The sequence below is a fragment of the Oryx dammah genome, unplaced genomic scaffold (genome assembly GCF_014754425.2).
Source record: "Oryx dammah isolate SB20612 unplaced genomic scaffold, SCBI_Odam_1.1 HiC_scaffold_27, whole genome shotgun sequence".
Classification (NCBI taxonomy): domain Eukaryota; kingdom Metazoa; phylum Chordata; class Mammalia; order Artiodactyla; family Bovidae; genus Oryx; species Oryx dammah.
In genome coordinates this window covers 107,822,156-107,844,989 of record NW_024070211.1, presented here as the reverse complement: position 1 = coordinate 107,844,989, position 22,834 = coordinate 107,822,156, and the positions used below count along the sequence as shown (strand labels likewise).

The 22,834-nt window shown below is 42.3% G+C and overlaps 1 protein-coding gene across 1 annotated transcript in view; it reads left to right on the top strand.

Annotated features, from left to right (window-relative positions):
* STK39 (serine/threonine kinase 39) overlaps positions 1–22,834 on the top strand; it is a 315,997-nt gene that overhangs the window by 191,125 nt on the left and 102,038 nt on the right. Inside the window, exon 14 of the mRNA XM_040229269.1 lies at positions 1,010–1,077. Within this exon, the coding sequence (XP_040085203.1) occupies positions 1,010–1,077 (68 nt within the window). The remainder of the gene's footprint in view (positions 1–1,009; positions 1,078–22,834) is intronic.

Genomic DNA, 22,834 nt, shown 5'->3' with positions numbered 1-22,834 from the left:
AGACGTGGGTTCGATCACGTCAGGGGTCTGGAGGATTCCCCTGGAGAACAAAATGACATCCCATTCCAGTATTCTTGCCTGGAGAATCCCATGGACAGAGGAGCCTGGCGGGGCTACATCCATGGGGTCACACACAGTCAGACATGACTGAAGCAACTTAGCAGGCAACTTAGTATAGCACCTTGAGATAAATTACAGGGATTGGTTGAATGATAAAAGGAGATGTAGGAATAATAAAGGGTCAGAAGGCAAAGAATAAAGGAAATGGAAAAAGGAATTAGGATACCTAGTATTGTATAACATGGTATAGTTGGACTCCTTTTCATATATAGTATTTGTTCTCCCAGGAAACTTTTGAGGCAAATATTAACCCCATTTAGTAAATGAGAAAATACGATCACAGAATGACTTGCCCATAGTTGCAAAGCTGGTCAGTGGCAGAGCCAAGTCTTGACCAAAAATTCCTTATTTTTTCTACTCTGACAGGAAGGGCTCCTGTCCAGGGATTCACAAAGTAGGAAGGGCCTGTTCAATAGAGGCATTCATGACTGATTATCTGTGTTCAAGGAAACAGGCTCTAGGTGAGAAAGGTAAACTGTGGCCTCATCTGCTAGGTTCCTTCTTCCTCTGCATCTTTGAAGTTTAAAGGGCCCAACCTTTGTGCATCTCCAAGGCCCAGTAGATGCAATCCATGGCTCAGGTTCCAAGGTCCCCCTTTAAATGGCTAATCTTTCTTCTTTGGACTTACTGCAGTGTATACCAATTGTTCACAGGGCCCATCCTCCTACCAAGGCTTACTATATGAAACATTCAGATCCACAGTTGTGATGGGAGATAAACATCATTCCAGCCTTCACACAGAGGTTTTATGTGCCCAAATAATAGGCCTGTAATAAAAGGCCTACTATTGAAATTTCCAGGAAGAAAGGACTCTTATGAATCAAGGTTTATCATGATTTTATGCATTTGTTTCCTGAGTTTATAACCGTTGGCTGTTTTGTTTTTAAAGGGCTTACCCAACGCTAGTGAAGACTACAGAGAAGCTTCTTGTGCTGTAAACCTCGTTTTAAGATTAAGGTATGTTGTTTATTTTGCATCATTTTTCCTATAGTACAATATTCTAATCTACTTCCTTAGCTTTTCATAATATTAGCATAAAATGAAATGATCTTATTTGATTTCCTGGGATAGTCAGTGTGGGCTGTATTCCCAGGACTAATTGCTGTCTTGCAATTGTTTCCTCAAGAAGAATAAGAAAGAAAAGCACCATATGAGTGTATCTGCAGGCTCAGTGTACCCTTCATTAAGTATTTTTTTTCCTTCCTTTTTCTTTCTTGAGTTTTTTTTTTCTTTTTTCCCCTTTCTTTTTTTTTCTTTTTAACAATGTAAGTTCACAGTAAGAGACTTTTAATGAGTTTCTTTCACACTTCAGCAGTCAGCCTCTGACAGAAATAAACCCTGCTTGTACTACAAGTTGCCTGTTCAGAACATTCTTCAGTGACAGGTTTGATCAGCCACTGTGGAGAAATGATAGATATATTTTGAAAGAACCCTGAGTCTTCTAGGAAGTGGATACAAATATGGTATCTGACAGTCTAGTCTTTTTATCTAGTGAAAGAAAGCTTTCTATTTTGAGAATTTCTAAATATAGGGTCGATTTAATGTATAGTCTTTGTTGAGAATTTGGTGTCTCATGACTAAAGAAATTTGCTTAGACTTAACTATAAATAGCTTAACTTACCAGATCAATTAGAACACCATCACATTTTTGAAGGTGTTTTAAAATATGCCCTCCTTTGACAATTAAACAAATAGAACACATGGCTAATGGACCTTTTTCAGGCCTGTGGCTATAAAAGGTGGTTTCATTTTCAAGGTTAGTTTCCAGCCCTCTGAATTATCCTAATCTGTCGGGCTGGATTATTATTACCATAATCACCCCATCCTTCTCATAGTCGTTTACAATCTGCAGTGCATTTTCACATATTTACTGTGGGAACCTCACAGCCACCCTTGGTGTGATTTAATTCAGAGTTGATTTACAAGTCAAGATGTGAAATTATTACAAGACTATTTGCTTATATTTGTGAGTAACCTTGATTGTAATTCACAATTGGTGTATTTAGCAGTCTCCAAAAAATGAAATAGCCATTCTCTTTTCATTTGACTTTGGAGCCAGATGCTTTTATTTTTCACTTCATTTATTCCCACATTGCACCGGTATTTCTGAGAGCCATTCTGTGCTGGGCTCCGTGTTTGTCTTTGAGACATAAGGGTGAGTGAGACTGTGGAGGTTTCAGACTAGCCCCCTGAGCGTGTGGTGTTGGAAGTCATCTGATCTCCTGCTTGACGAATGCAGGTGTCTTTTCTTTGATGTCCCTGCTGGGTGTTAACCAGCCCCTGTACATACTTCAGCTCACTCTTGTTTCCACCATCATCCCTGTGATACTAAAAAGCTTTAATTGCAGTGGTCTTCCTGAAGATTTAGCTGACCTTCCTGTTCTGGGCTCTATTTCTGACCCTTAGAGCAACTATCAGGCTCTCTGGATAAAAATCTCCTGAAGAGAGTGTTAAAATGCATATTTTGAGCCTTACTTGCAAATACGGTATTGCTCTAGGTACCAGGACAGTATAGAGCAACTGCATTCCCTCATTTTTCTGAGAAGTGTGTGTTGGTTGCCAGGCTTACTCTTCACCCTCCCTCTGCAAAATAGTTTTGGCCTTGCTTCTCATGATACAGTTCTATATCCCCCTTCTCCTCCTCCTTGTTTATTACCCTTACTGACATTTACATTTTTTTAACTGGAGTATGGTTGCATCACAACACTGTGCTAGTTTCTGCTTATGGCAACGTGAGTCAGCCATTTGTATATGCATGCCCCCCCCCTTCTGGATTTCTCTCCTGTCTAGATCACCACAGATCACTGAGTAGAGTTCTCTGCACCACACAGCAGGGTCTCACTAGTTACCTGCTCCATGCGTAGTAGTGTCTACGTGTCAGTCCCAATCTCTCAACTCATCTTACCCTGCCCCTTCTCCTTTTGGTGTCCATTTGTTAGTTCTCTACGTCTGTGTCTGCATTTCTGTTTTGCAAATAGGTTCATCTGGTGGCTCAGATGGTAAAGCGTCTGCCTACAATGCAGGAGACCCGGGTTCAATCCCTGGGTCGGGAAGATCCCCTGGAGAAGGAAATGGCACCCCACTCCAGTATTCTTGCCTGGAACATCCCATGGACGGAGGAGCCTGGTAGGCTACAGTCCATGGGGTCGTGAAGAGTCGGACATGGCTGAGCGACTTCACTTTCACTTTCCTACTGTTTTTTTAGATTCTCTATATATGCATTAATACACGCAATTTGTTTTTCTCTTTCTGACCGACTTCACTCTATATGATAGTCTCTGGGTCCATCCACGTCTCTACAAATGACCCAAACTCGCTCCTCTTAATGGCTGAGTAACAGTCCATTGTATATGTAACACATTTGCATCCTTTCATCTGTTGATGGACATTTAGGTTGCTTCCATGTCCTAGCTCTTGTAAACAGTGCTGAAATGAACATAGGGGTGAATGTCTTTCTGAATTATGGTTTCCTAAAAGTACATGTCCACTAGTGGGACTGATGGGTCATGTAATAGTTCTGTTTTTAATTTTTTAAGGAATCTCCGAACGGTTCTCCATTGTGGCTGTATCAACTTACATTTCCACCAGCAGTGCAAAGAGTCCGCTTTTCTCCACACCCTCTCCAGCATTTATTGTTCGTAGATTTTTTGATGATGGCCATTCTCACTGGTGTGAGGTGATACCTTATTGTAGTTTTGTGTTTCTCTAATAATTAGTGATGTTGAACATTGGGCCTAGGTGGTGGTTTTCCTGAGTTTATGGCTGAGATCACTAGTGTTATAAGATTCTCCATGAAGAAAGAGTTCCATGTTCAAATAAATTAAGAAACAATGTGTCATATCCATCTATCACACACACACACACACCTTTTTATGGAAATCACTAAGAACATTAACATTAAAGGTTCTAAAAAGTTCTGCAGGATAGGAATTCATTTAACTTTGTTTACTGCAAGACCTCTTTGACCTCTAAACTCTTCTCTGTTTGACCATGTTCCTTGTAAATGTAGCACTCATTTTCAAATGCAGGACTTCAGGTGGGAGCTAACCAGACTGGAACAGTAGTTATAGCACGTGATTTTTGCAATTCACACTCTTATTTCTCCTAAAGCAGCCCAAGTTTTCATTGCCTTTTAAAATAGCTGTGTAATTTGGTGATAAAAAAAATCTCTGATCTTAGTTGTGTTTTTTTTTTTCCTCCATTTGAAGTGCTACCAAATCTGATTCTGAATTGCTACTTGTATTTTAAAACTCTGTGTATGTCTTACCATTTGTCAGTATAATAATGGACCTGTTGATTTTGACTCATTGCTTGCCTTCTGTACATGTCACTCCTGTCAATGTGTCTGTCTTTATTAGAGACAGTGTTTGTGTATACATCACTTGTCAGTTTGATGACCCTATCTTTTGTGTCTTTATTCAAAACACTGATCAATGTGTTCAACAGTTCAAGTAGGACAGAACTTTCTGGCATCTCTTAGAAACTATTTGCTTTCTGAATGACTTTCAACAATTAACTTATTTTTTGGTATAGTTGCTCAATCAAATCCCATTGATTCTACTGCCTTTTAGTCAACATTTAACTATTGAGAAGGCTAATGTCAGTCAGTCGGTTCATTCACTCAGTCATGTCCGACTCTCTGCGACCCCATGAATCGCAGCACGCCAGGCCTCCGTCCATCACCAACTCCCAGAGTTCACTCAGGCTCATGTCCATTGAGTCCATGATGCCATCTAGCCATCTCATCCTGAGTCGTCCCCTTCTCCTCCTGCCCCCAATCCCTCCCAGCATCAGAGTCTTTTCTAGTGAGTCAACCCTTTGCATGAGGTGGCCAAAGTACTGGAGTTTCAGCTTTAGCATCATTCCTTCCAAAGAAATCCCAGGGCTGATCTCCTTCAGAATGGACTGGTTGAATCTCCTTGCAGTCCAAGGGACTCTCAAGAGTCTTCTCCAACAGCACAGTTCAAAAGCATCAATTCTTTGGCGCTCAGCTTTCTTCACAGTCCAACTCTCACATCCATACATGACCACAGGAAAAACCATAGCCTTGACTAGGCGGACCTTAGTTGGCAAAGTAATGCCTCTGCTTTTGAATATGCTATCTAGGCTAATGTAAAAGGATCTATTATTAGTGTCCTGAAAATGAGATATATCAATGATACTTTCAAAAAAAAAAGGAGTGAATTTTAATATAGCTTATTTTTAGCAAACATATGTTTATGTCTAATTGCTCATGTGCATTGTTTTTCATTATTAAATGTTTACAGGATATTTGTTTATACTAGTGTTTTTCTTTTGATTTGAGAACTCACAGATCTTTCAGAATATATTGTTGGATTCCTTCAAGGGCACTCCTTATACAGTAGTGAACAGTGTGGGGATTAGGGGCACTGACCCCCAACAAAGTAGAAAATCCACTTTTAACTTTATAGCTACCCCTCTGTATACACAGTTCTCCATCCACTGATTGAACCAAGCATAGGCTGTGTGGTCCTGTGGTATGTTGGGAAAAAAAAATCCACATATAAGTTGACCAGCACAGTTCAAATCCCTGTTGTTTGAAGGTCAACTGTAATTTGAGAAATAGCCTTTGAAACTTAAAAGTTAAATGCTATTAAGTTTTTGAGATCACTCTGTGCTGATGTAAACATAAACAGCAGATACACTCATTCATCCTATAGATGTTTATCAAGCACCTGCCTCGTGCATGCCACTGTTCTAGGCCTCGTGATGCAACAAGAGAAGAGACAGAAAGAAGACAAATTTCTTGCCCTCCAGGAGCTTACATTTTAGAGGTAGGGAACAAGTCCAATAGGAGCATTATTGATATGATATCTCTATTTCTCTGAAGGAAAAGCTGCCATCAGGAGGCTAGAAAGTCTTATGGTGCTATTCTCTATTAAGGAAGGCATGTTAGTTTTCTACTGCCTTGTAACAGGTTACCAAAAACTTGTGGCTTAAAACAATGTCAGCTTATTATCTCACAGCTTCTGTAGGTCAGAAATCCAGACATAGTCTACCTGGGAGACTGTAGGAGAGTGCCATGTCTCACAGACTGCAGTTAAGGCCTGTTCACCTGGAGCTTACGGGCTTCTTTCAGGTCATCTGGGTGTGGGCAGAATTCAGTTCCTTGCAGGTTCCTTCATTGGCTCTTGTAGGCCACCCCAGTCTAGACAGTTAACAGCGTGACTACTTTCTTCAGAGGCAGCCAGAGACCAACTCCTCTCCCCTCCAAGGGCTCAGTCCCTCTGTTAAAGATTTTTCACCTAATTTAGCAAGTCTCATCTAGAATAATCTCCTGTTTTAAAAAATATTTATTTGGCTACACTGGGTCTTGGTTGCAGCTTGTGAGATCTTCAGTTGTGGCGTGTGGGAACTAGTTCTCTGATGAGGTCAGACCCGGATCCTCTGCACTGGGAGCGTTGAGTCATAACCTCTGGACAACCAGTGAAGTCTCTAGAATTAATCCTCTTTTTGATTAAGTCAAAATTAACTGATTTGGAATTTGAATTATATCTGCAAAATCCCTTCACTTTTGCCATAAAATGTAACATAGTTACAGGAGTGAGAATCCATCATATTTAAAGCTCCTAGTCACACTCAGAGGAGAGGATTACACAGGGCACTTACGCCAGGGGACAGGAAGGTTGGAGGCCATTACAGAATTCTACATACCATAAAAGTGCTACTGTAAAAGGATATTTGAGCAGACCTCTGACAGAAGTGAGGAATCAGCCATAAGGTTGCATGGAGCAAGTGAGTTTTAGGCAGAGCAAAGCTGATTGCAAAGATTCTGAGCAGGAAACATGTTTTAAGCAGTTATAGAAACAGCTAGGGAACTAGTGTGGCCAGAGTGGCAGGGAGTGAGGTCAGAGGATTATCAGGGGCTGAATCACGTAGGGCCATATAACCTGTAGTGAAGACTTTGGATTTCACTGTTTGTGCATGGAAAACCATTGAAGGTTTGTGGGCCGAAGAGTTGCATGATCTGAGTTAAATTTTAAATTAAGCACCGTGATTACCTTATAGAGAGTAGATCCCATAGAGAGACCTTAGGGTGGAAGCAGAGAGCCTGTTGTCAAGGCTATTGCTGTGGTGTAAAAACTGATGATGTGACCTGGACCAGGGTGGGGAGTAATGGAGGTGGCGATTGATAAACAGATTGATAATCTGGAGATTTCTGGATGGAGGAGAGAGAACTCACAATGTTATTCAAAATGCAAGTCTATGTGTCCAGAGAGGCCAGACAATGCTAAAACATTGGTGTTTGGAACAGGGTAAGGTTTATTGCAGGACCATGCAAGGAGATGGGTGCCTCATGTCTTAAAAACCCCAAACTTCTCGAAAGCTTTCAGCAAAGACCTTTTATAGAAAAGATGAGGAAGGGGGTGTCATTAGTTGTTGCAAACTTCTAGGGTGTCAGATTCTTTGTACTTGAGGTCAAGTTTGGTAGGGTAACAAATGAATGTTAGTCCCTGTCCTGACAAGCAAGGGACAGCTTTCCCCCTTCAAGGTCCAGACCCTGACTAAGAGCAGGCTGATCTCAGCTGGCAGCTCCCTGAAGTCCAGGTCTGCAGACCTGCCCAGCTGTCATTGCCGGGGAAGCCAGGAGCCCAGGACCCAGCTGGTCCTCAGGTTCCCCGGGCCGCCTGTAGGGTCCCGCAGACTGTATCCTTTGCAGACGGCCACTGCCATTAGGTCTCAGAGGCAGGGATGGGGGAAAGGTTTGCTGTCACCTCGGGGGCTGGACCCAGGCAGTGGGTGGCCCTGACGAGGGCTCTGGAGCTATGCAGGACACAGCCCCAGCCTGTTCCCTGGGCTCCCCAGCTCACCTGCTGGTCCAAGGCTGAATGAGCTGGAGGGCCCCAGGGAAAAGGTTGAGATCTGTGTCTTACCTCACTCTCCATCTCACAGCTACCACTCCCCTGTTGGCTGAATGCCCTCACTCACTGTGGCTTTGTGACAGCTGGTTGCTTTTGGGCAGGGCCCACTGCAGCAGCTACCAGTAACTGAGCAGGACCACAGGTGGTCACTTATTGACCGTTTCTTGTGGGAAGGGCCTATAGCAGCACTGACCTGTGGCTGAGTGGGACCACTGCCTGGTAAAAGGGCACAGGGGAATGGCCTGCAGCAATACCTGCATGCTAAGGGCTGTCCTCACTGTGCTCTAGTACAAAAAGATTACTCAAGGGTTGGGCCTGAAAGTACAAATGAGTGGAGTTGTTGTCTCCTGAGATTGGGAAGGGGGTTGCAGGTTTGGGGCAGAATCAAGAATTCAGTTTTCCATGTTCAGTATGAGTTGTCTAGTGGAGATCTATTCAGTGATGTCACGTAGGCATTTAGGTACATGAGCTAAGATCTCAAAGGAGATATATTTCTGGGCTAAGATAAATAAATGTGAGAACTGTTTGGTACATATAGTTTTTAAAGCGATAAAATTGCTTGAGCTTATGTAGGAGGAGAGTGGAGAAGAGATAATTGGTCTTGCACACTCAGGTGGTGCGTGGATAAGGAGCAGTCAGCAGATGGGCGAGGACAGGCTGGTGAGGTCAAGGAGAGAATGGTGACTCATCTGGTAAAGAATCCATCTACAATGCAGGAGACCTGGGTTCGATCCCTGGGTTAGGAAGATCCCCTGGAGGACGGAATCGCTACCCAGTCCAGTATTCTGGCCTGGAGAATTCCATGGACTGTATGGTCCATGGGGTCTCAAGGAGGCAGACGTGGCTGAGTGACTTTCACTTTGCCTTGTACTTTGTCAAGCCAAACAGAGGAAGTGTCTCAAGAAAGAAGGAGTGGAGAGCTGCATCAGTTGTTATTCGTAGATCAAGTACAGCGGGAACTGAGAATTCATTATTGTATTTGGCAAAAGGCAGCACATTCTTGACCTTGGCAAGTTATTTCAGTGGAGTGCTGGAGACAAAAGCCTGATAGTGTTATGGAACATCACCAGGTCTGCATGCCCGATGCACAGTAAGGCCAAACAATACCAAAACAGTGGAGTCTGGAACAGGGAAAGGTTTATTACAGGGCCGTAGAAGGAGATGGCCCTTCCACGGAAGGAGATGGTTCTTAAGGCCTGAGCCCAAAGCTACTGAAAGCTCTCAGCAAAGCATCTTTAAAAGCGAAAAGGTGAGGGAGGGGTGTGGTTAAGTGTTGCAGACTTCCTGGTGTCAGATCCTTTGTTTTTGAAGTCAGATCATGATCAGGTAACAATGTTCCTGTAAATCTCTAGCAAATGAATGTTATACTCTGTCCTGACAAGAAAGGGCCAGATCCCGTGGTACAGCTTTTACCCTCCAAGGTCCTGTCTAAGAGGCAGCAGAACCCAGTTGGCAGCTCCTTCAGGCCAGGTTCCCACATCCTGCCCAGCCGTCATCGCTGAAGGAGCCAGACGTCCAACCCATCTGACCCTTAGGCTCCTCAGGCCACCCAAAAGGCAGAGACCAGGTCCCATAGACTGTGACCCAGGCACCCTGCCTCTGCTACTAGGTTGCAGAAACCAGGATGGTGGAGAGGTTCACCACTGCCTCGAGGCCTGGGCCAAAGATGGTGGGTGGCCTTGGTGAGGGTTCTGAAGCCCTATAAGACACAGCCCCAAGCCTGTTCCCTGCGCCCCCAGCTCACAGGCTGGCCCAAGGTTGGGTGAGCTGGAGAAGGTCGAGATCTGCCTCTTACCGCACTCTCCACCTCATGACCACCACTCCACTGTTGCCTGAATCCCCTCACTAACTGTCCTTTCTTAACTGTGGGTTGCTTGTGGGCGGGGCCCACTGAGGCACTGACCAATGACTGGGCTGGACCCATTGCCTGGTAACAGGCTGTGGTGATGATGCACAGCGATGGCGTCTGTGCTAAGGGCTTGAGCTTACTGCTCTGTGTTACAATGCTGGGTTCAGGACAGAGTGGCGAGAGAAAGCATGATTTAACAAAGATAGATGAGTTATGAGTATGGATGACTCTTCTAGAGATTTTCTATACAGGGGAGCAGAGAAATGGGATGATAGCTCAATGAAAATAAAGGATGAAGGGAGGTTGGTTGTTTTTAAAGCTTGTTTAATGGAAATGATCTAATAGAGTAGGAAAATGAAGTGAGAGAAGGGACATTGGTAAGCCTAATGTCCGCAGATGGATGGGAAGCGATGATGACCAGGCATCCGAGTAGATGTCAGCCTTAGACAGGAGAATGGAGAGATGTCTGTTTGACATGCAGCCACAGTGACGGGAGGGCAGGTAGAAGTTCAAGGAGATTGGTGGGTTCAGGTACAGACTTGTAGAAGTCTTTTTCTGTTGATTCTGTTCTTTCAGTAAGGTAAGGAATGTCATCATTGAGAGAAAGGAAGGAAAAGATGTTCGAGGTTGGAGAGATGAGGAGCTAGTCACATAGGAGACTTGGAGAGTAAATTCGCCAGGGAAATGTGGTAGGATGAATAGGCTGTACCAGTGATCACTTGAGGGTTCAGTTCAGTCGCTCAGTCATGTCTGATTCTTTGCGACCCCATGACTGCAGCACGCCAGGCCTCCCTGTCCATCACCAACTCCCGGAGTTTACTTAAACTTATGTCCATTGAGTCGGTGATGCCATCCAACCATCTCATCCTCTGTCATCCCCTCCTCCTCCCACCTTCAATCTGTCCCAGCATCAGGGTCTTTTCCAGTGAGTCAGTTCTTCACATCAGGTGGCCAAAGTATTGGAGTTTCAGCTTCAGCATCTGTCCTTCCAATGAATATTCAGGACTGATTTCATTTAGGATGGACTGGTTGGATCCCCTTGCTGTTCAAGGGCCTCTCAAGAGTCTTCTCCAATACCACAGTTCAAAAGCATCAATTCTTTGGCTCTCAGCTTTCTTTTATGGTCCAACTATCACATCCATACATGACTACTAGAAAAACCATAGCTTTGACTAGACGGACCTTTGTTGGCAAAGTAATGTCTCTGCTTTTTAATGTGCTGTCTAGGTTGGTCTTAACTTTTCCAAGGAGCAAGCGTCTTTTAATTTCATGGCTGCAATCACCATCTGCAGTAATTTTGGAGCCCCCCAAAATAAAGTCTGTCACTGTTTCCCCATCTATTTCCCATGAAGTAATGGGACCAGATGCTATGATCTTAGTTTTCTGAATGTTGAGTTTAAGCCAACTTTCTTCTTTCACTTTCATCAAGAGGCTCTTTAGTTCTTTGCTTTCTGCCATAAGGGTGGTGTCATCTGCATATCTGAGGTTATTGATATTTCTCCTGGCAATCTTGATTCCAGCTTTTGCTTCATCCAGTCCAGAATTTCTCATGATGTACTCTGTATATAAGTTAAATAAGGAGGGTGACAATATACAGCCTTGATGTACTCCTTTTCCTATTTGGAACCAGTCTGTTGTTCCATGTCCAGTTCTAACTGCTGCTTTCTGACCTGCATACAGGTTTCTCAAGAGGCAGGTCAAGTGGTCTGGTATTCCCATCTCTTTCAGAATTTTCCACAATTTGTTGTGATTCACACAGTCAAAAGCTTTGGCATAGTCAATAAAGCAGAAATAAATGTTTTTCTGAAACTCTCTGCTTTTTTGATGATTCAGGGGATGTTGGCAGTTTGATCTCTGGTTCCTCTGCCTTTTCTAAATCCAGCTTGAACATCTGGAAGTTCACAGTTCATGTACTGTTGAAGCCTGGCTTGGAGACTTTTGAGCATTACTTTACTAGCGTGTGAGATGAGTGCAATTGTGTGGTAGTTTGAGCATTCTTTGGCATTGCCTTTCTTTAGGATTGGAATGAAAACTGACGTTTTCCAGTCCTGTGGCCACTGCTGAGTTTTCCAAATTTGCTGGCACTTTCATAGCATCATCTTCTAGGATTTGAAATAGCTCATTCTACCACCTTCACTAGCTTTGTTCGTAGTGATACTTCCTAAAGGCCCACTTGACTTCACATTCCAGGGTGTCTGACTCTAGGTAAGTGATTCCTTGATGGTAGAGATTGTGAATTTCAACTGAATCAGTAGATTAGCTCCTGAAATAGACATTATCCTCATGTCTGAATATAAAGCCTTCCCTGGTGGCTCAGCGGTAAAGAATCTGCCAGCAATGCAGGAAACTCATGGAACACTGGTTGGATCTTTGGGTTGTGAAGATCTGTTGGAGCGGGGCATGGCACCCAACTCCAGTATTCTTGCCTGGAGAATCTCGTGGACAGAGGAGCCTGGTGGGCTACAGCCTGTAGGGTTGCAAAGAGTTGGACACGACTGGAACAACTGAGCACGCACACACACCTAGAATATAAGTGTGCACTTGAGTGTAATTACCGTTGAAATGGAAACAGCATATAAAAACATTCCTAGAGGATTCTATAAGCACACCCTTGCAGGATTTAGAGTGATGGCACCAGATTTAGAGTATAAATCATGGAGCATATATGGGTCGTAGAGTTGCCCTCAGTGATCTCTTGTGCTCAGGGTGAGTCTCCTGCCCTCTTCTGTTACCACCAGCACCCCCTTATAGGTCTGAATTCTCTTAGAACCTTCAACGTTGCATGCGCATAGCATGTCAAAATCTGCCATCTAGAAATCAACACAACATTATAAAAATTAAGAAACAACAGCAAAAGTACAAGGAGAAAATCTGCCATCTAGTGTTGGTCCCCGCCAACAGGCCCTTTGTTCTGAGCCCGACAAGCTGTCTCTCTCTCAAAGCAGCCTGTGTGAGGAAGCTAAAAGATTGCTCTGGCCAAGTGTGGATCAGATTTGAGAAAATCCATGTGCTGCTTTGTACCCTTTTCAGGCATTTCCATCTAGACGTTAAGATTCAGACATATGTATATGGATCGTTAGAAAGCACATGGCTACTGGGTGTCAGGAAGCAGTATGCCTGCCTTTCTTATCCCCTGAGACGACCTGGGCATCATATGTAGTGTATCATGCTCCACAGGCTGGTGAGTAGACATCAGTTCAAGCGAGCATTTCATCAAGTATTAACTAATACTATATGACTTCTTTTTCACCTCTTAAAAAGGTGACTCTTTGTTTTTTACGTAGCATTTTATAGACCTACCTGCTGGGAATATGCTTCCTTCCTCCAAGATGTCAGATAAAGCTCACCTTCCTGAGAAATACTTCTCAAAGCATCCCATTCTGTAAATTAAAGACAAATCCATTTTAGCTACTAGGAATACATTTATTTCTCCATTACTCATTTCTAGTGATCATGGGCACATAGGCAAAACACTGAGAAGACAAAGGTTAATTTCTTTGGAAAAATACAGTATTGCTTTAATTTGCTTTTTAAACTGAGCCATTATATGTAAGGTTGGAGAGAAAGGACCTTAGATCTCCATGTTAAGTGCTGGAGATAGTAAACATGTAGGTTTTTCTTTTTGTATGTATGTATGTTTCCGCTGCTTTGTCCACTGTGTGTAAGTAAGTAAGTAAAGTCACCCAGTCATGTCTTATTCTTTGTGACCCCATGGACTGTAGCCCAGCAGTCTCCTCCATCTGTGGGATTTTCCAGGCAAGAGCACCGGAGTGGGTTACCATTTCCTGTATGGTAATGTCAAAAAAAATTGAGTATGATAAAATTAGTTGTAAGATAAGGAAATCCTGTTAAACACATCACTGGAGAAAATTACCAAATGAGCTACCTCATAATTTATATAACTGTCTGTAGAGGTGATTACCGTTTCTGTTTTGAGTTAGGCAATGCACAAATATTTTGTCATTAGTATATTTTTCATAAAGTAGAATAGTCATATTTGACATAAAACATGTTTTTTGGAGTCAGGCTCAGTGATATGGAAAAACGATAAGCTTAGTGAAACTGTTAATTCCTTTGTGTTGGAAGCTGTTCATGGTTTGATAGCTCAGCCCCGTGGATTGCAGTTAGTTTAACTGAAGGCACCTATGACAGTTGTGACATGCAGATGCTTTGATCTGCCCATTAACTTGCTAATAATGGGTTTACCTGGTTATTAATCAGCAATACCATTCGACCTTGATGGGTCAATTAGAGACTCTACACCAACAAAATAGCTTTCCTGTTTGTAGGGGAAAATGAGCTCTAGAATTGGATATTTATTTTACAAAAATCCTTTAGTGTGACAATATTACTGAATTTGACTTCCTAATATTATTTTAGTTTTTCTATTAAAAAGTGAACATGGATGTGGGTGAAGTATAGACTTAGCTTGTTATAATTTCATACCAAAGCTAACACTGTTAAAAACAATTTTGCTCACCGTTTTAGTATCAGGATGCCTGAATTCTAATTCCATGTTATCATCATGCAGCAGGGATCAGAACTCTTAAATGATTCTCTAGTCTAAAATCGGGTTAATTGCATAATTCTTATTAGTCAAGTGGTTGGGAGGCTTGATTAACTTTTCCCCCAAAGGTTAAATAGTCTAATCATAGTTTTCAATTGTGGCAGTGCTTTTTAGTACATGCTCTTTTTTCCCCCCTCAACAAACTACTTATTTATGGCTTTCTTGTGCAAGGCTTTGTTAGAAATCCAAAGATGAATATGACAGGGTTTCTGCACTCGAAGAGCTTACTGTGTAGGCGGATAGATCAGACCCTGCACAAATGACTCTAACACAAGGTAGAAAGTAATAAATGGCATAAGAAGACTGGTGAAAAGAAGAGCACTGGCTAGTTAAAGGAAGGTGAGGGCCCTTTTGTCTAAATGTTATCTTTGGGTTCCTTGTTCCCATAGTAACCAGTGTTTATTTTTTTCAACATTCACGTTTTAAGAAGAGTAATGGTTGGGTTGAATCCAGAGACTCTGTCAGGCTCTGGTCTTTGGTATGGGCTTTAACAGACTTAAATGATTTCTGACAAGACTACATTTTTAAGTAGAGTGGTATGGATTATTATGCAGGTACCAAGTTATTAGAAATTATGTTCTTTACTGTGAAAAATAATTAGCATTTTACTTAATTTTTTTGGAATACTCTCCTCCGATCATTTCCTTTCCTCTGAGAATTGGGATCACTGTTGCACATCTTGGCTATATTGTAAGTGAGGTCCTCCAGAAAGATGGGGTTCCTACAGTGGACCAGGCACCAAGATAAGCTCTGTGTGTGCTTTGTCATGTTTAATCATCACAGGACCTCTACAGCTTGTTAGTGATATCTCACTGGTGAAAAACTAAGATGTAAAATCATGGGGGTTACTTGACCAGTATCTTCCAGTCCAGATGAAGCAGAGATGGGTCTTGAATCTGGGTCTGTTGAACATGCTGATCAACCAACCACTTGATCATCACCACTTGATCCCATGGCCGTGCTCTATTCAACTCCATTCTGAATGCTGTTAGAAACTCGTGTTCTCACAGGATTGTTATATTTATTTACCTGTCTTCTCATTGACATTTTACCTAAGTAGTCTTTTAACAGTTTTTCATGATAGGCTCATCATTAAATATTGTGACAGGAATACCCGAAAATATTTTGGAGGAGACACCAAAGATGATGAAAATAGCAGTTAGCATTTCTAGTGTCTTAAAATTTTAAAAGCACTGCCGTGTCACTTGCCTGATTTAATTTTTCCTTTCATCCTGTGTTGGCTACTCACAGGTGGCAAAGAAAGATCACGGATGTTAAGTAACTTTCCTGCAGTCACAGAGACAATACACTTAGGCTGGAGACTGGGTGTTTGGATGTTAATCCAGTGTTATTGATGGTGTGGTCCAGGGAGATGGTGTAAGTATAGATGGGTAGTGCAGGGTGTCGGTCTTGTGCATTTGCAAAATCCTTCTGCTGGTAAACCTGCTAAAGGAAGATTTGTATTCAGGAAAATTTGGTCAAGTAAGGGAAGAAAAATAGAAGAATGAAAAACCATTCATTGTGGGATGTGTGTGTTGTGGGTGTGTGCATAGTCACGTTTGACTTTTTGAGACCCCATGGACTGTAGCCCACCAGGCTCCTTTGTCCATGGAATTTTCCAGATATCCCTGGCATTTTCAGACAGATTCTCTACCACTAGTGCCACCTGGGAAGACCCATTGTGAGATAATGCCCTTTTTTTCTGACAGCGGAGCAAGAGGATGTTTGTGAGTGCAAATACTTTCAGCAGTAGGGAGTGTATAGAATTCTTTGTGCTCAGTGCCCTCAGTCGTGTCTGACTCTTTGCAACGCTATGGACTGTAGCCCGCCAGGCTCCTTTCTCCATGGAATCCTCCAGGCACGAATGCTAGAGTAGATTGCTATGCCCTCCTCCGGGGGGTCTTCCTGACTCAGGGATTGAACCCAGGCCTCCTGCATTGCAGGAGGATTCTTTACCCACTGAGCTACCTGGAAAGCTCTAGAGTTCTTTACTTTCAAGCAATATATGGGCATCTTAGAAATTTAGAAAACTAAAGTAAATTAAAAGAACAAGAAATAAAATCTTCCATAATCTTATTATGGAATCTCATAAGAGATACCCAGAGATACATCATTATTAGCCTCTTGACAAGTATTCTTCTACTCTTTTCTACACTTATGTTAATTTATACTTAAATTGTTTAATGTTATATTTTATTTCATGTAACACATAGTGTTTCACAATCTGCTTTGTTTGTAATGTCTTTGATATCTTGTCATATCCATGAGTATAAATCTACACAATCCTTTTAAATAACTTCCTTATATTTTGACTGAATGAATCAAAACATATTACTTTGAAAGTATTATTCGATATTTACGGAGTTCTCAGTTCTTCAGAATGGCAGTATATGAAAGCTTATATATGCAAAAATGACGGTTGAAAACTGCCCAGTAGAAAATTCCCCTCTAGCATTGGATTTAGACCTTGCTGACTTTGCCAACAAAGGTCCGTCTAGTCAAGGCTATGGTTTTTCCTGTGGTCATGTATGGATGTGAGAGTTGGACTGTGAAGAAAGCTGAGCGCTAAAGAATTGGTGCTTTTGAACTGTGGTGTTGGAGAAGACTCTTGAGAGTCCCTTGGACTGCAAGGAGATCCAACCAGTCCATTCTGAAGGAGATCAGCCCTGGGATTTCTTTGGAGGGAATGATGCTAAAGCTGAAGCTCCAGTACTTTGGCCACCTCATGCAAAGAATTGACTCATTGGAAAAGACTCTGATGCTGGGAGGGATTGGGGCAGGAGGAGAAGGGGACGACAGAGGATGAGATGGCTGGATGGCATCACCGACTTGATGGACGTGAGTCTGAGTGAACTCCGGGAGTTGGTGATGGACAGGGAGGCCTGGCGTGCTGCAATTCATGGGGCTGCAAAGAGTCGGACATGACTGAGCAACTGAACTGACTGACTGAGATGCTCTCAGACTTTGATAAACCTGGAGAGACATAGCTGAGCAAGCCCACTATCAAAGCACATGGGGATTTACAGGGGCGGGTTGTGGCTCTTGGTCATCGGAAGATGTCACTGATCACATAGTAGCTACCTTACTCTGTTAAATCTAAATTCTTAGGGTTTTCACTCAGCCATTGCACTCAGAAGCCACAGAAATGAGTGATTTCTGGATGTAATGTGCTCACAACAGTAGAACATAAACACCAGGCTCTGTTTTGCAGCTGTTCTTTTGGGTTCTTCCCTCCAATGCATGCTTTAAGACATCCTCCCTTGGTTGCTTGCTATGAGCAGCCTGGGGTTAGAGGAACTGACATGTAGGGCATATAACCATTAGAGGAGATGAGAGATTTGCCTTTGTTGTCTTAAAGCCTTGCACACTGCTTTGCATGTGCTAGACCCTTAATATTGTACATGTTTGTTGCACAAATGCCAACTGAATGATTCTTAACATTTTCTGCAAACTTTTAATATCACAATGCCTCATAATTTTTTTATGTATGTATATAGCTAAAGATAGTATAGTGGAACAAAAGTTTTTGATGTTATAGTGAAACTGTGTACAAAAATACTTTCCTTTTTTTAAACTAGATTTCCTCTATAAAAATTCCCAAGTGAAATAATACTTTAGGTATAATCTCTAGTTTATTTTTTAAAATACATACAGGCTACTTGCTATAAGAATTGTGAGACTGTTTTTGTGGCAGAGATATGAACAAAATCATGCTGAATGAACATTCCTACAGAAGTATCCTCTGCCTTTCCTATGTGTCCAGCTTGGATTACTTCCCCGAGGATTTGTCACCAGCATCCTTTGGCTGTACTGCCCCTGAGTCTCATGACCAGTTCTCACTGTGTGAGTTTTGAAGTGTTGGCATAAAATGCTGTTTCTTCCAGACCCTTCTCTAGTAGAAGTTTCCCTAGTTTAAAAAAAAAAAAGACTTCTTCAGTCCTGCGTGCAGCTTAAAGGTGGCAGCCAGCATGCCTCTGTGGAGCTTATCCATGACTGCAGTTCTGATGCAGAATGTCTTCAGGGCATTTCTTATCCAGCCTCCAAAGGGCAGGGAATTGTGCAGTATCCCAGTCACCATCAGTGCCCGGAACCAGAACCTCCAAATAACCTGTGAAGGGTCAGCCCCCTTGCTATAGCTCTCTCTCACTGTACGTCCTGCCATACTCTGGTCAGCAGTCACTCTTACTTGCTAGGCTGACCGCATTTTTGGGACTTTCACATTTTCTGTGTTCTCCTGCTTCTTTCTCTTGAGCTTTTTAAGAAAATGTCATCACACAGATTTGTGTGAAGAGAAAAATGTCTTAAAAATAGTGATTACCTTAAATTTTGGCATCATTTAAGTCAATGTTAATTACCTGATACCTTGGCTGCAAATAGCCCAAAACTTTAGCAAACAGCTACGTATTTTAAGTTCTCCTTTCTGTCACTGGGCGGAGGCCGTCTCTCTCCTCCTTTTTTTATATCCCACCTTTCCTAGCTGCTGATGAGGTAACCTGCTGCTCTTAGCATTCTAAAACTTCTCTCCAGTTTTCTCCGGGAAGGTTTTCTCTTAGGACTCGTCCTCTTGATCAGAGCTGAATAATTCTGAGGTCTGTTTGCAAAATTATTTCAGTTCTCAGTTACCATATCCCTAGAGATAATGAACGGTAAGATTTCTTCCTCGAAATGTTGAGTCTTGGAAAGGTAACAGGCATATTTAAGTTTGGGGCCTTTCTTTGCACTAACATTTCTTTCCCCCATTGAAGCCAGACTCCCTGGAATATACTTTCAACTTTATTTTGAAATTCCCAGAATGCTAGAGTTCTGTGTTCCCCTTAGTAAAATTCATATAGTTGTTAGCTGGTGGTATAGTGGGAAATCTCTGCTGTCCAGTGAATTGCATTGGTTGGTCTTTGTATTAGTTTTCTATAGCTACTGTAATAAATTACCACAAACCTAGTGGCTTAAGACAGCACAAATTAATTATCTTACAGTTCTGTAAGTCAGAAGTGTCTGTGGTCTCACTGGGCTAAAATCAAGGTGGTAAGTAGGACTGTGTCCTTCTAGGAGCCTCTAGAGAAGAGTCTGTTTCCTTGACTTTTTTTTTTTAAGACTTTGTTTTTCAGAGCAGTTTTAGGTTCAGAGCAAAATTAAGAGGAAGGTATGAAGATTTCCCGTCTATCGCTGGACCCCACGCATGCATGGCTGCCATGACTGTGTGCACCCCCAACAGTGTGGCGCATTTGTTATGGCCTGTCAGCCTACACGGACACATCCTTATTCTCCTAAGTCCATAGTTCACATTACAGCTCACTCTTGGTGTTACACATTCTATGAGGTTGGATAAATGGATGACATGCACCACCATTGTACTACCACATCGAGTGTTTTCACGTCCCTAAAAATCCTGTGTTCTGCTTGCTGACCTCCTCCCACTCTCCTGGCAACCATGGATCTTTACCGTTTCCATGGTTTTGCTTTTCCCAAAATGTGCATTGGAATGTGCACTTAAGGTTTCTCCATGTCTTTTCATGATTTAATAGCTCGTTTCTTTTTAGCTATGCTGCTACTGCTGCTGCTAAGTCACTTCAGTTGTGTCCGACTCTATGCGACCCCATAGACGGCAGCCCACCAGGCTCCCCCGTCCCTGGGATTCTCCAGGCAAGAACACTGGAGTGGGTTGCCATTTCCTTCTCCAATGCATGAAAGTGGAAGGTGAAAGTGAAGTTGCTCAGTCGTGTCTGACTCTTAGCGACCCCATGGACTGTAGCCCACCAGGCCCCTCCGTCCATGAGATTTTCCAGGCAAGAGTGCTGGAGTGGGGTGCCACTGCCTTCTCCCTATGCATTTTCTGTATGTTTCATAGTTGGTTTAGCCATTCACCTACTAAAGGACATCTTGATTGCTTCCAAGTTTTGACAGTTATGAATGAAGGTGTTATAAAATATCCGTGGGCATGGTTTTTGTATAGACAAGTTTTCAGTTCCTTTGGTTAAATACCAAGGAGCATGATGGCTGGATTATGTGGTAAGAGTATGTTTACTTTTCTAAGAAATTACCAAATTGTCTTTGGCACAACGACTGCCCAAAGTGGCTGTGCCATTTTGTGTTCCCACCATCAGTAAGTGAGAGTTCCTGCTGTGCTATATCCTCCCCAGCGTTTGGTGCTCTCATTGGCAGTGTTCCAGATTTTGGCCAATTCTAATGGTGTGTGGTAGTATCTGCATTTTAATTTGCATTTCTCTGATGATAGGCAGTGTGGAACATCTCTTTATATGCTTATTTACCATCTGTGTTTATTCTTTGATGAAGTGTCTGTTAAAAGTCTTTGCCTCATTTTTCTTTTTCTTTTGGTTTCCTTCTTGTTGAGCTTCAAGAGTTCTTTGTATATGTTGGACAACAGTCCTTTATCAGATACATCTTTTCAAGTATTTTCTCCCAATCTGTGGCTATCTGATTCTCTTGTCATTGTCTTTCACATAGCAGAGGGTTTATAATTTAATGGAGTCAGATTATCACGTTTCTTTCATGGATTATGCCTTTGGTATTGTCTTTACATAGACATCACTATACCCTAGGGTATCTCTAGTAAGCAAAATAGTAAACAAAATAGAGACTATCAGGACTTGCACTTACTCAGAACTTGCAGTTGGTTTTCCATGCTGCCTTCAATATGTCATTGTCCAACATTACCTATGTTTCATAGGTGTTAAGTGGTGTCTGGGAGGGAATTGGTTAACTCAGGGAGTCTTTCACTCCCACAGACCTGGAGTATTCTGCAGGGCTTGTTTAACACTGTTTCTCCTTGACTCAGCAGAGTTGACAGTTCACAGAGCTTCTGGGCAAGTGCCTGACTGTGTATAAGACACTCAGTCACTATAGGCTATAAGGGCTGTCGCTAGTCATTCATTTTGCAAGTGGTGATAAAAATCATCTCAAAAGCAGGATGCATTGGGGTTGCTGCAGGGGCTGATGAGGGCTCCAGCCTAGTGTGAGAGATGCCGTTGAGGGTGTTAGATGGGTAAAGGAAGGTGTGTGCCTGGGGGTTGGAGGTGGCCTTGTGCAAATGGCTAAACTTGGCCCAGTGTTTATAAAAGGAGAAAAACATCGATTTACCTGAACTTGAAAGCACAGACTTGAGAAAGAGGTAGAAAATGCCCACCAGATTTTAGGGGACCACAGCAAAATGAAAACCCATCACTCGATAGGGATCTTAATATAATCAGAATTCGGCTGCGTAGAGCAACACAAGATTTTCTTTTGAGTTCCCAGCCTCTGGGCCACATGGAAATCACACCATTACACAAATACAGAAACTATTCTTTTTTAAAATTTTTCAGAAAATAGAGCTCTACCATTTCCTCTGGCAATCTTCTTATCTTAGTGAGTTGTCCCAGTGAGGTATGTACCTAAGTAACTTTAATCAAAAGAAAATATGAATTTTGGTGGAGTTTTAATGAATTTGGACACTGGAGATGCTTATAGCATCTTTTGGCATGCTTATAGGCAGGTACACCTGGCCACAAAATATGTATGTAAGTCTTCTTTAGAACCCTCGGCTCAGTTTTATTTGCAGAAATACATCTTTTATTAAGGAAGAGCTGGAAGGGTTTCCCTGGTAGTCTAGTGGTTAAGACTCCACGCTTCCAAAACAGGGGGCACAGATTCGATCCCTAGTTGGGTAAGTCCCACATGCTGTGCAGTGTGGCCAGATTTTTTTTTTAATAAATAGTAAAAGAATAAATATTATTGGAGGGCTTCTGCCCTGTGTAGGAAGAGAAACCACTTTCCATGACATGGGGTCAAGGATTGCTCCCCTCACATCCATTGGTTTAGGGCTCTGTGTCTGTGCTGGTCATGTAAGTCAGAGTGTACTTCAGTGAAGATGACTCGTCCATGAAACTTACCTCATGAAAGTTCCCTACATGGAGATTTGCTGACTTTCCAGCTGATTGCTTTTGTTTTCATAATGGAGAACCTCTGGGGGTTCAATCAAATCAAACTGTGCCCATTTGTCTGGAGTTGGTTCTAGATTTTCATGCAGTGGAGTGGATTTCAAGGTTTGCTCAGTGAAAAAGCTATTGGAATTTCTGTACTTTGATTCATTCACTTTTTATGGCTTGATTGAACCATTTTGCTCCCTCCCTCAAGTAGAGAGCTTTCTTTAAGAATGTTCAGATGAAGTATTAGTCCTTTAAAAGGCTTAAAATGAATGTTTATTACCACAGCAAGAGCTGTACCATTTTAAATGCTTACATTGTAAATCACACCGAGGATCCTCATCAGGTTGACCTTTTGACTGCATTAGGCTAACTGCTGTGTTGCAGGAAAGTGTAGTGTTTGCCTAGAGTCCTTTGAGCAGTATCCAAGTAGCTAAGATGAATCTTTTTCCTTTCTCAAAATATTCTGTCTCCCTTACCATTCCATTCTCAGAAA